Below are 14319 nucleotides of genomic sequence, written 5' to 3' on the forward strand. Positions count from 1 at the left end.
TTGGGAACACCCTTTAATCATAGAAGCCTATGATTTCTTCCACAGCAGCCACCTGTGTTTTTAATGAACTAATAAATAGTGGTTTTACTTTATTGAGAAGTGCCCTCTATAGTTCCTTTTTTTCATTTTTGAATGGTGTTGCAGAGGAGCCCTGCATAGTGGATGCACACCTAACTCCTTAAAGTCCTTCTCTTGATATTTGATAGAGTAGTAAGGGGTGAGTCTAAATACAGTAGTTTTTTTTTAAATAGGTTGCTTTTTTTTTTAGATAAAACGGCAACTTCTGATACCACTATCTACTCTTTATAAGGTAGCTGCCTATAAATAGTATTTATAGGTGCAATCAATATCTTCTTAATCTATTTAACCAGTGAAAAGGCATCACTATACTGTATATTGCATATTGATATGTTTCAAAAATGTATTAAACCCATAATAAAGTAAAGCTAAACCTCCCAAGATATAACAGCTCCCTCAACCATCCCCCTTTACCTCTCCCTTCACACACAGTGTGTTACCAATATTAGCTCTCCTTTTTTAAATCCTGAGTGCAAGAAGCAGCGCAGCCGAGTCTCTCTGCACCATCTTCGGTCCATTCGTATCCTCTTCAAGTCTGTTTACCGACACGGAGCCTGCAGGCACATACACAGTTGAAGTGGATTCCTGACTAGCCCCAACTACTCATGCGCTGTGTCAGCGAACAGACCCAAAGGGTATACAAATGGACCAAAGATGGTGCCGAGGGACTCCGCTGCACAGCTCTGCTTCTTGTGCTCAGGATTCCAAATATAAGTGCTAATGTAGGTAATGCACTTTGTGGGGAGAGTGAGGTAAAGGGGGCAGATCGAGAACAGTTGAGTGGGCTGTTATATCTGGGGGGGTTAGTTCTCCTTTAAGCCAGACTCTACTTAAAAAAATGATTTATACAATGCTCTTGACATACTAAGCCTAGGATAAACATTCTTGCCTAGCATTCCTTATCAACCACCAAAAAACCAAAACTGTTTTAACGAAGCTTCATTATTGAAGTCATGTTCAATTGTAAATTGTGCAAAGTGCTAACCTTTATTAAAGGGATACTGTCATGGGAAAACATATTTTTTTCAAAACACATCAGTTAATAGTGCTACTCCAGCAGACTTCTGCACTGAAATTCGTTTTTCAAAACAGCAAACTGATTTTTTTAAAATTTTGAAATCTGACATGGGGCTAGACATATTGCCAGTTTCCCAAGAGCCCCCAGACTTGTGCTCTGATAAACTTCAGTCACTTTTTACTGCTGTACTGAAAATTTGAGTGATACCACCCCCCCCCGCAGCCTAACAACAAAACAATGGGAAGGTAAGCAGATAGCAGCTCCCTAACACAAAATAACAACTCCCTAGTAGATCTAAGAACAGCACTCAATAGTAAGAATCCAAGTCCCACTGCGACTCCTTCAGTTACATTGAGTAAGAGAAACAGTAGTCTGCCAGAAAACAGTTCCATACTGCAGCACTGGCTTTTTCTAAAAGCACATGACCAGGCAAAATGAAATGAGATGGCTGCCTATTTTTGTAGGTGTAAATGCGTATGTATGCCTCACTGAATTTGATTAAGGATAGGCTTTGCCTATGTACCTTTATGTTCAGTTTTCATTTGGAGAGACTTTAACATGTGAGGTGAGGGGTAATTAATAACAATGGTATAAGATACACAAAAGATTAGGCACATATGTTCATGGAAAGTACCAACATTACCGTGAATATTGAATTATAAATGATATACTTTGAAAAACAGTATCACTATACTTTTATTTAGAGTTATTCTACCTACATGATTGGACCACACCTAAAAACATTAATTCAACTGAATAAGTTGTTGAAACCTATTAGGCCTTATGACAGGATCGTTTTTTTGGGAACCTACAACTAAACAATTAGCACAGCAGATACCTGAAAATGACACATATTCATTTATGGTTAAACATTTTTAGATGCTAATATTTGCCATGAGCTTTTAGTAGGTGTTGTGACTATTAAACAACTGGAAAAAAGTAAAAATGGAAATGGAAATGAAAATGTCACAAATATAGGCAAAAACAGTAGTAGTCAAACCAAATGTGCTGCTTTTTCTGATTTATTTTTTCAGGTCTGCTACTTGTGTGTAAATCTGCATATAAGATACATTCACACAGATAGCTTAGCACTATGCATGGAATACCCCTTCCAAGAGTTAAGGTATGGCTCTAAACTAGAAGAAATATAAAGGAAGTGTAAGATAGATTCTTGGTCCCGGTAATGCATGATTTTCCCAAAGAACATTGCCCATGAAGAAGATGATAAGAAGCAGATGGGATGGATATATGAGTTGGTAAGGAGACATTCTATAAAAGGAAATGCACTGTGATCTCAGCTCCTCTTATTTATTATATAGGCAACAATTTCATCAACTGCCCCACAGGTTTTACTAAACAAAAAATATCTGTAAAATAAAGATTAATATGTAGAATTATTATATGAGTTATTATGTAAAATCATTTTAGTCCTTGTCAGTTTCCATATTGTAAGGACCCATTAACACTTATCAAGTATAGGGCACTTTTTTATGAACATAACGACAGGATTGGTTCTTATTTACAAATCTTACATATAACTAACAATAAAGTAGAGTGTTATAGTTCAAATATGTGTATATGACTGCGCAAAGCATTTAAAAAAGTCAAATGGTAATAATACACCACTACCTGAAAACACCTTTCCACTGCCAGCAATATAACCAAGATTGTATGATTATCCTGACATACCCTCAGTGATTTACAATGGCACCAATAAAAAGGCATTTGCCAGTTTTAAAGCAGGTGGAAATGCCTCAAGTGTCATTGCCCTAAGGGTTAATTGGTTCAATTTGTTAATACACTTTCTAATCTGTCAGTGTCCTCAAATTCGAATGGAATCCATCACAGATCCCCAATTTTAATAAATCTTCCCATATGCTAAAATTAAACTAACAGAACATGCACTCCAGATGGGGGAAAATTTTTTATTTTTCTAAGAAAATCCCTTATAGAGTGGTCTAGTCCCCACACCAGCGTCCATGTTGTGTGATCGGGAGCCATGCTGGCCAATCTACGTCATTTGAGCACTTGATCCTTCTGTACATGTGTGTGACCCAACAAGGACACTTGCACTGGGAGTTCCCTCTTGGTGCAGGGACCAGGGCGCTCAATAAAGGGAAACTATTCCTGAATATAGGCTCTGTTTGCAACTTTTAGATAACAAACACCCTTTAAAAGTAAAGTTGTCTAGGATTATCACAGAAATTAAATCAGAATTATATTGAAAGAGGATTATGGGCACTACACCCCAAATATGTGTACATCATATTTTTATGCAATTAATTCATTACATAAAGAACCTGGTCTTGGTCACAGACCAATAAAATACCAGAATAGGCACAATACTGCTAGAAGGAGCTAGACCACAAACTTTGTTTCCCAATGATAAATAAAAATCAAAACTCATCCAGTCTTGTGTTGATGAATATGAGCCTTAATGAGACTTAGAAGGTTAAAGGAGAACAAACCCCTTATTCATAAAACCCCTACCCCCATACCCTACATAGTAGTCCTCCCCCCGGGCTAGGTGTAAACTCCGGTTATTGCCCCTAAGTCTTTAATTACCTCTCTTTGAGGTAGATTCAGTCCAGCAGAGCTCACGGAGGGCCATCTTCAGGGCTTTGGTAATCTTCAGTAAGTAAGCACTGTATCGGCGCATGTGCAGTTGTAGCAATGTTCCAGTCCCGAACAACTGTGCATGCGCCGGAAGTCATGGAAATAGCAGAAGGGAAGGAAGAAGACCCAAAGATTACTGAAGCACTGGAAGATGGCGACCGTGAACTCCGCTGTGCTGAATCTGAAAGAGAGGTAAGTAAAGACTTAGGGGCAATTACCGGAGTTTACACCTAGGCTGGGGGGGGGGTAAGGGTTTTTATGAATAAAGGTTTGTTTTGGTCCTTTAAGCAAAGGTTTTCAGAAAGCATAGGGATTTAAGATTTCAAGGAAGGTCAGGGAACAGGTCAACTTCTAAACATTTTGGGTACCTGGAAAATTATATTCTCTGGGGCCCAGTAATATCTAGTTATGCCACTGCTATGACTGTTTAAAATAAGCAGTGTATAGATATATATATCTATCTATGTATATATCATATATATACACACATATATATATATATATATATATATATATATATATGATGTGTGGCTGGTGGTCAATAGTTAGGGGGTTTACCTTGATGTAGAATGGTGGCTAGACAATTTTATCATCATATGGTATATGTTATTTTAATTACCATATTCTACTGCAGGAAGTAGTTCTGCAAGAAAAGCATTTGATTGGCTTCCTCAGTGTGCAAAGCAAAACCAATTCTGGGGCTAGAAGCCAAAAGTTCACTCCTAAGTTTTCCATTTATATGAAATATCCTCAAGGCTGAAGCTCACTCACAGGCTTTTAGTACCACGTGAGGCAACTTCAGGCGACTTTAGTGCCGCATATGTTTTAACATTGGAGATTTATATTATTGCCGGTGGTGAAGCTTTTGGAGGAGATTAGTTGCTCGCAGAAGAGGAGATTTATCATGGGCAAAAAATCTCCTCTTGTGTCATTGCCCTTAAAGCACAGTAAAGGAAATATGCTGATCATATTTCTTTGAAAAACTAGCATGAGGATCAATTTTTGGGTTCTAACTCACAGGCTAAGAATTCCTAATTTAGTAGATATTAACTTCAGTGCCTCCATACACATCTGCCTACCCCAGCTGCAGTCTCTTTTGAAAAACAGCACTGCCTGTTCTTTGCATTGGAAGCTTGAAGCTTAGCAGTGATGTCAAACTTACTCGCTACATGCTAATTTTTGATATGTTCTTGCAGCACAGGCAGCACAGAGCAGGCAGTGCAGTCAGCGACTGCTTGGATTTCATGAGGATTGGCAATTGGGCAGGAAGATTCAGTTGGGGACTGCATTGTCTAAAACTCTAAATGGTATAAAAATACTATATATGTTTATTTATGGAAGAGCTGCTTGTTTCAAAGAATGCAATCCCTAAACCTTCTGAATAGCCTTTACCTTCCATTTAAGACTGGACCAAACACCTCTCATCTAATACCCTAATACAGATAGCAAGAATGGAGAAAAGCTGCACCACCCACCTCCTTCAGTCGCTCCATGTCCTTGAGGTAGAAACCAATGTAGAAAAGACTCAGGTAGGAATTTACAAACTGCAACTGTAAGACAAATAGGAGTTTTAAAAAAATATATAGTGTGGGGAGGGTAATATATACCAGGGGAGAAGATAAGGACTTTTAAAAGAGAGTAAATAATATGGGGTGGAGTGGTGGTGCAGAGGAAAGTGGGTAGCACAGAATGAGAAAGAGGTTACAGATACACAGCAAATTCATTCCCAATGTGGGGCTAATCGTGTTAGCTAACCTTGCTATCACCTATATTGCCTATATTATTTATAGAGGCAAGTACATGACAGTTCTTGAAGGAAGGTGGATTTGTAGCAGATGGTGGGTTTATTATTAATAATATAAGATCCTTTGAAGCATTGTTTATGAAATAAAAATTGGATTGTGTGTGTTCTTCTGGTATTACATATTAAATCATACACATATACTAGTGACAAAGTATGTTCTTACTTTGCATAAGGCTAAATTCTATATTTGAATGAATTGCCCTTTGAATGAAAGACTTGCTTATTGGGCTACATCCCATTAACTAACCACCTTGAAAACTATTATGAACATTGACTGTTTGAACACTTACTAAAACAATTTTAATGATGAGATGTTTCTCGTAGGCACTCTGTAAACGATAATTTTCTGCAGAGGTTTAAGAAAAACACAAGCAAAATGACTTTGTAGCAAAGACCAGAGTACACAATTGAACAACTGAAAGTAGCTCATAAGCAAGCAGTATATACAGGTAGCTGCCAAAATAAACAATTGACTAAATGAGGGACCAAAGTAAACAGCATACTGAAAGCAGGAATTTACACATTGATGTTGCACTTATGTTACTTAGTGGGCTCCTCCATCCAGAAATGATTTTCTGCATAATAAAAATAATATAACGTTAAGCAACTTTCCAATATACATTTATTATTGATTTTCAATGGTTTTAAAGGAGAGTTAAAGATATAAAATGTTAGGCACCCCCAGGGAGTATAATTACTTACCTGATACCCCAGGCCAGTGATCCAAGTTCTCAGAAAGAAGAAGCAAAATATGATTGTGGTGAATGCGCTTCTACAGAAATACATTGTGCCTGAACAGTTTTCAGCATACAGGAGCCCCAGCCTGTGGTATCAAGTAAGTAATCACTGGAAGGGTGCCTAATTGATTATATTATATTATTGTGATTATACCTTTCCTTCTCATTTAACGTTATTTAACTGTAACTACAGGTTTAAGGGTGTTTGTTTATTCCTTTCTGGTATCTGAATCTGACTAAAAACAATGTAACAGGTCTCCAATAAGTCTTTTAATCAATTGGCTTGCAACATTGTTTTAGAAGTCAGAACTAGGAGTGCAAATAATGTAAACATTCACACATATACTGCATTTAACAGCCAATTACTACTGAACATTCTGTATTAACATATATTGGAAAGTTGCTTAGCATTAAATATTCTATCACTGTGCAAGAAATTTTGGATCAAGGATGCCTTTAAGCTGAACATGTGATGGGTAGAACCAGTTGTTTAATATTCTGGCTGTTAGGGTTATATAAAGGGACCTCAGTGACTTCTAAAGGGGCAAATTACTGTGCCAGACGTCCTAATGTTGGGGGGCACACTATTTATTTAGTAATACACAAATTTCAATGAGGCATCAGACACAAGTGACATCACCAAGCATCAATTATAACTGATTGCTTCAACACAATTCAAGAATACACAGTATAGGTCATTCATAGCTCAGAAGCATGATTAACTGATAGAATAAGAAAAGCAAGGCAATAAAATGTACCCATATCATTTAGCCAGTAGGCAATCTTCCTGTAAACTTCGTCACAAGAGCTAACAATAACGGCCAGGAGAATCTTGGGAAAGAAACGTACAGCTCGTGGGAGCTCCTTGATACTAAGTATAAACTCCTGCCAAGAACAAAGAGAGGAGCACAAAGTGAAGTTCTAGAATGTTATATTACTATAATGTTATAATACTTATAATACTGCACGAACACAGGACCTATATATCTAAAGTTTGCCTAAAAATTAATTAAAATGGCATACTGTTTGAGACATTTTGATCTAATGATGTAAATTAACTGTCACCAAATGGTGCTCCATAGATCCTCAAAGATAAAACATACCCCTCAATAAACAAATAGATAAACATGATCCTCCTAATTCATTGTCCACATATAATTATAGATTTAGCATAATCTCTACAATCTCCCCACAGGCAGAAATTGACTGTGAGAAGATTTATGATTTGGCTTGAGATGTATCACTTGAGAAGCAGTAATGGCATCCCGTATACTTTTATCCTCTGTTTTAAAAAAGTTAAAACCACTTAATGGGGCAGTATACATTCAGCATGAGCCAAATAAATATTTAAAAATTGTCCTGCTTATTGTTTTTCATTTTACTTAAGTACTAATAGATCATTTCTTTGTTTTTACCCCTCCTAAGGCATTCTTACTCTCTGAATCAGATAACAAGCTCTGTATAAAGGAACCCTACCTGCCTCCCAGCTGCTCTTTTTTTGGAAACTTTAAATATACTTTAAATTGAATATAAGCTTCCTCATACTGAAATAATGAACTTCCTAAATACAATCAATTACAAATGATGTACTGTTCTGAAATAATCAAGTTTATATTCAACATTCCTCTCTCAGCATCTGTTTCTTTTCATTCTGCCTTCATTCAGGAGTTGGGTGTCAGATGAAGGTTACAATATATCTTATAGGGGGAGCTTCCTTTCCCAGCAGATTAATTAGAGCTCACTCAAATAACTGATTCCAGTACAAACAAAATCTAACAAAATAACTGCCTTTTGCATAAATTCTGCATGTAGAGAGACAGGCTTTCTGGTGATTTTAATTAGTGAGCTCTAATACATCTTCTAGGCAAGATATATTGGATCATTCATCCGACACCCAACTCCTGAATGAAGACAGAATGAAGATGCTGAGAGAGGAATAGTGAAGATAAACTTGATATTTCAGAAACGGTACAGAATTTTTAATCAAATGTATTTAGAAAGTTTCTTATTTCAGCTGAAGCTACATTTTCGTGACAGTTCCCCTTTAAAAATCATGAGATGAGTAAAACTGATAAAACCGTCAACAACATTTAAATCAAGTAAATATAAAAAATATGTAAATTGTTCAGAGCTTTATTTAAAGCTTGTGTTAAACCATAAATTGTATTATAATAGATACATATAAAAATAAATGACTGCTTTCTCATCCTCCCTCAGTTTCCTTGGAGAACCAAAGAGGTGAACCCAAGGGTTTTAGGATTATCATTATAGTGATCATGCTTAGAAAGGTGCTTGAAAAATCTTCACTATATCATAGAAAAGGTAGACTACACTTGCATGGCACCTAGCTAAAGCCTTTGACTCAGAACATCTGACTTGCGTCATATTTTCCCAAAATGATAGAGAGAAAGTGAAGAGAGATTTAGTCCTGGAATGCTGTTGGTTGCAGCATAGGTGAAGGTTCCATTTACCTGAAGCTCAAAGCAGGCAAGCATCACCACAAAGACAAAACACAGACAGAAGACACAGACAGGGAGACTGACAAAGGACTGGAACAAAAGGCGTTTCCATGGTGGATAGTAAAACTCTTCGCAGTTAGTAACTGGACTGATCCTCTTGACACCCTACAAGATAAAAGAAGTTATTAGGATCAGGAAGAAACCTAAGATAATAATTCTTCAATTGGTTCTACTCTGTTTAATCTGTTTTACATTTATACCATAGACCTGACGTGTATTATATACTAGTCCCATTGAAGGGCCAGATATATGGCTCTCCACAAGTGCCATCATTTAAGTACAAGTAGACAGAACATTTTAACAATCCGTTAAAGATCATTTGCAGTATACAGCATCAACTATTCCTGACTTTAAATAGGATTACAGTTTTTTACAGTCAAGAAATACAATAAACAAAGATGATATTTGTTACATATTTATATCACAAACACTTAGGGGTAGATTTATTAAGGGTCTAAGTGAAAATTATAATTTTCAATTTTTTCTTTTGACCAAAACTCAATCAAATTGTGAATTATCCAAACTTGATTCGAGTTTTAATTACAATTTTAAGATTTATCATACTCTGGCACTTTAAGAACTCAGAATTGTGAATTATCCAAACTTGATTCGAGTTTTAATTACAATTTTAAGATTTATCATACTCTGGCACTTTAAGAACTCAGAATTGTGAATTATCCAAACTTGATTCGAGTTTTAATTACAATTTTAAGATTTATCATACTCTGGTACTTTAAGAACTCAGAATTGTGAATTATCCAAACTTGATTTGAGTGTTAATTCAAATGTTGATTTATCATACTCTGGCTCTTTAAGAACTCAAATTAGACTATTTGCCACCTTAAACCTGCCAAATTGCTGTATAAGTCAATGGGAGAGGTCCAGGGATCAATTTGGTGATGTTTGCAGCCTTCTTGACATTCAAATTTTTTTAATGCAATTTGAGTTTTTCTAATTTGAATTATATTCGATTCGAGTTTTCGGGTCAATTGAATTAGTCTGAGCTGAGAAAATTCTATTTTATTAATAAATTTCGATTGGTCGAATTTCATATTTATGTGAGTTTATGGGAGTTTTAAAAAAAAAAAACTCACATGAATTTGAAATTTGAGCCTTGATAAATGTGCCTCTTAATGCATATGTTGCACTGTCGTGGCCTCTACATAGATATTGTTCTACTTTTCATGCAGGGCTGCATTGGAATTGGTACTATAGCCCTAAATATATACACCCTAGCTCTCTCACCCTGTTCATAAAATAAACTCCAATATAAAAGGACTATGGCATGTGGTAAGATACCGTACTTATAAATTAAGGAAAATAGACATCAAAATCTGTATATGAATATGCACAGTATTTTTATAATTATTATAGATAGACCACTAGAATGAGCAGAGAAGAGGGCATGATATGGTAAGCTGAAGGCTGTGAAGGCATGCTATATCTATATTTCTTTGTTTGGAATAGTCAAGAAAGAACTTGCTTTTTCTTTTTAACTGTATACAATACCTGCCAGTATATAGTGATGGAGTACTTTGAGTAACCAAAATAATCTGCATGTCAGTGCCATATATAAACACGACATAGTGCATAGTATGTTCCCATTTGTTAATTGATTGGTTCGACTCCTGTAAGCAGGTCAAGATTTCTTGCATCCAGTCCAAGACTTCAAAGGGTGTTGTAAAGAATTGAATCTAATCTAATAATCTTCAAATTTGTTAGGTACATCATGACATAGTCCAATTTCTTTTCACTCAGTCTTTTCTTGACCTCCTGAAATTTAGAATGCTGCTTTTATACCTCCTCAACATGGAAGTTGGGATAAATATACTGCCTTCACATTCGAGCTTCTCCTTCTAGGTCTACCTCTAAAATGGCATTTTCTTATTCTGGCATTAAGAACTCTAGCAATTAGCAGGCAAGAAGGGCACTCTAGATATTGGGATGTGATGTGTGACTAGCAAATGTGGAAAGAGTGGTTTGATCCTAAAGGTTTATTTAATCAATGACTCGTGAAGTGTTTTAACTCTTTTTGTTTTTTTCAGTGAACTCAAAGAGCTATAAAGTCTGTGCTCTAAAAGCCAGCTTTATAATCTTAAATTATCCTATACTTTTCCACTTTGATTAAATATATATTGTGCAGCATCAGTGGCATTGGGATACATTGTTGGTTTATGAAAAAGGAATAATAATGAAAGTTTAGATTATTTTGTCACTGTTAATTCACACCTACCCTAAATTGGGGTCTTGGCTCCTCAATAAACTCAGCAGGGGTGTCCAGGGTCCCCCACTTGTACGCCAACTCTGCCCCTCTCCGTTTCCATCCTTCTAAGAATAGTGTAGCCCAAACAACATTGAAAAGGGCAAAGACAACACAGCAAATGTCACGGCTTGTCTGAGAAAATGAGAGAGACAAGGGGTAAAGGAAAATAGTTAAATTAGGCAGAATAAATAGATTCAGCCTCTTCTAAGAGCAAACTGTACGTGAGGAAGTGAAATTGGGAATTCCATTGTTGGAAAGAAATGCATAACACAAGTCTTTTGCAGATCAGTGCGGAATTGTATGGCTTTATTATGATCTCAGGTGGTTTAAGAAGGATTTAAGAAGGATTTCATGATGATGTACTAAACCACTGCTACTGACCAGTGTCAGCAATTATCCAGTAAAAAGAATCCAGTATTTCTCACCTGGTCAGACTCAGTGATGAGCCAGAGCATCATGCCAAAGACAGCTGGATAAACAAGTGAGGAGGTGTAGAACCCCATCCAGGAAAAATACATGGCAACTTTCACCCCAAAATAGTCACAAATTTCATCTGCAAACACAAGAAAGGGAGTAGATTGATTAGAGTATGCAAACTTCTAAAAAGAAAAAGTTCTGTAGAAGAACAGCTGCTCCCATACTGATTAACATACTCACCATACTGATTATCCTTATTGATCATCCTTATGCTTGAAAATAAAATTACAATGGCCCTGATGTTCAAACTGTGCCAGGTTTTTAAAAATGTTCTCCAAAGACAGCTAATTTAAAGCCCTTCTAAATTTGCTTTAAAGCCCAAATTATGTTCAAAAATATAACTGTACAGTTTTTTTATTGTTTAAAGGATTAGTCATTCATCTTCATACTATACTATTCATCTTAATACTATTAAAGTGGCACCCTGTAGGCTCCATAACGTTTATGAAGCAAGATAAAATGATATCTACAGACATCAGACCTGACAATAGAACACATTTACATGTAAAGTATAGAAATATTATTAGTAATTTAATATGAAATTATTATTTTGCCATTACTGCTACTTTAATGGGGGGGGGCAAACAAATTGTTCATATATCTTGAATCTGCAATCAGCTTGTTAAAGGGAACCTGTCACCCAAAGAAATAATTCCAAATCAATTTCTATCATGTTAGTTGAACAAAATAAACATTACTTACATTAATTACTATATAAATTATTTACAATTTTGTTTTGGAATTTACAATCACATCATACAGGCAGGAGACATTTTGCCAACACGGTTAAGGTGAGTTTTGCATCACCGCAAAATCTTGTTTATGTGCTGAATAGGGGACCAAATGCCCATGTCCAGGCTACAATATTAAAAACCACAAGTGGGGAGGGGGAATGTGAGGAATGCAGTTATAGCTATATATAAGTGCAAAGAGTGGAAAGTGAAAGTAGTTGACTGTCATACCTCTATGCTTTAGGTATAGAGGCAGGGCAATCAAAATATGAATGACAGCTCAGATTTTTAAATACTATAACACGTATGGGTGTTTTAATATGAATGCATGCTTAATTTGCAAATTACTTTTGTTATACAACTTTTTATTTCTGAGTGACAGATCCCCTTGAATAATAGATAACAGGTCGACTAATAGTCCTAGCATAAAGTTATACAAAATCTAAACTAGAACATGAAGTGTCATTCTTGCATAGATGCAAGAGCAATTTCAGGTCTATATTTGTGCACCACTAATACTATTTTCTAATTCAGTTCAACATTTGCACAAAAGTATAATACATTAGTTACTATTGCCTTGTCAACAGAAAAATATTTTACCAAGGGGTTGTTTTTCACAGATTGCTTGGACCCAGGACCTCATAAGTCGGTTTAATATTCTTTGTTCATGGATGGGGAACACTTGCTGAATGACCCCACGGGCTGTCAGCTCTGGGACTGAGTGATGAAGAAGTGAGAGATTAACAAAAAACAAGGGTGTGAGGAGATCCTCACAAACCGAAAGTGGAGGAAGAGGAATGATTCAAATGAATAGAGGGAGAAAAAAGGTAAATTAGTTACAAAATGATCCACAGGTGAAAGCTTTCATCTAAAAATCTGCTGTTTAACAAAAATGATGTTAAGAATACAGCAAAAACTGCCATTCTAAGCACTAAAGACTGCCACTGGCTCATATGTGGAACTGTGCACACACACAAACCAAGCTAGGACACCCATGCTAAGTTAGATCAGCCAATGAAAGGACAGAGCTATGACTTTTGCTCCTACATTTCTTATTACAGTTAGAACCTACATTTTAGGTGATCTGTGACACAAAACATCATGCAATGGTGGCTCTAGGTCAGTGGCATAACTACAGGGGAAGCAGGAGTAGAGGGGTGGGAACACGCATGGCATCTGTTACTGCACTGAGCTGTGCCCGCACAATACGTTTCTCACTAGCAGCCCAGTCCCCAGGGCCAGTTCAAGCAAGGTGTTGCGTTAGATCTTTACAGGACCTCGCCTGTTCAGTGTAAAAAAAAACTAGGTAAATAGATAGGCTGTGCAAAATTAAAAATGTTTCTAATATAGTTAGCCAAAAATGTAATGTATAAAGGCTGGAATGTCTAACATAACATAACAGAATGCAACGTCCTGCTTTTCAGCTCTCTAACTCTGAGTTAGTCAGCGACTTGAAGGAGGGCCACATGGGACATAACTGTTCAGTGAGTTTGTAATTGATCCTCAGCATGCAGCTCAGATTCAAAAGCAAACAGTTATGACTAGGGTTGCCACCTGGCTGGTAAAAATGATGGTTGATCCTAATGTTATTAATAGGGAAAAAAGATTAATAAATAGGAAGGCCGGTATGACCCATGTGGCCCCCTTTGAAGTCACTAATTGGTTACTGCCTCGTAAGTGGAAACCAAGAGAACTGCAAAGCAGAAAGTAGTGTTCTGGCTATAACTGTAGACATCCAGTCATTCCAGTCTTTATAAATTAAATTTTTGGCTAACTAACTATATTAGAAACATTTTTTATTTTGCACAGCATCTACAGTATTTACCCAGTTTTTATTTTTACACTGAACAATTCCTTTAATGGAACAGCAACACCAAAAAGAATATAAATAAAAGTGTTTTAAAGTAATTCAAAATATAATGTACTGTTGTCCTGCATTGGTAAATGGTATGTGTTTGCTTTAGAAAGATAACTATAGTTTATACAAATATGGAGGCAGCCATTTAAGCTGAAACTGGAGAAAAGGCACAGGTTAGCAGATAACAGATACAGATACAATTGTATTCTAAACAATGC

General features: G+C 36.3%; 1 protein-coding gene across 3 annotated transcripts in view; it reads right to left on the bottom strand.

The window, feature by feature from the left end:
- The window catches only part of ano8.L (anoctamin 8 L homeolog), a 63803-nt gene that overhangs the window by 19568 nt on the left and 29916 nt on the right, over positions 1 to 14319 (bottom strand). For all 3 annotated transcript variants that reach the window (XM_041563116.1, XM_018256881.2, XM_041563119.1), the window contains exons 6-12: positions 12844 to 12960; positions 11461 to 11588; positions 11006 to 11167; positions 8725 to 8877; positions 7012 to 7138; positions 5807 to 5862; positions 5188 to 5262 (exon numbers count right to left, since the gene is read on the bottom strand). In XM_041563116.1, coding sequence (XP_041419050.1) covers positions 5188 to 5262; positions 5807 to 5862; positions 7012 to 7138; positions 8725 to 8877; positions 11006 to 11167; positions 11461 to 11588; positions 12844 to 12960 — 818 coding nt within the window. The remainder of the gene's footprint in view (positions 1 to 5187; positions 5263 to 5806; positions 5863 to 7011; positions 7139 to 8724; positions 8878 to 11005; positions 11168 to 11460; positions 11589 to 12843; positions 12961 to 14319) is intronic.

This window comes from Xenopus laevis, chromosome 1L (genome assembly GCF_017654675.1).
Source record: "Xenopus laevis strain J_2021 chromosome 1L, Xenopus_laevis_v10.1, whole genome shotgun sequence".
In the NCBI taxonomy this organism is placed as follows: domain Eukaryota; kingdom Metazoa; phylum Chordata; class Amphibia; order Anura; family Pipidae; genus Xenopus; species Xenopus laevis.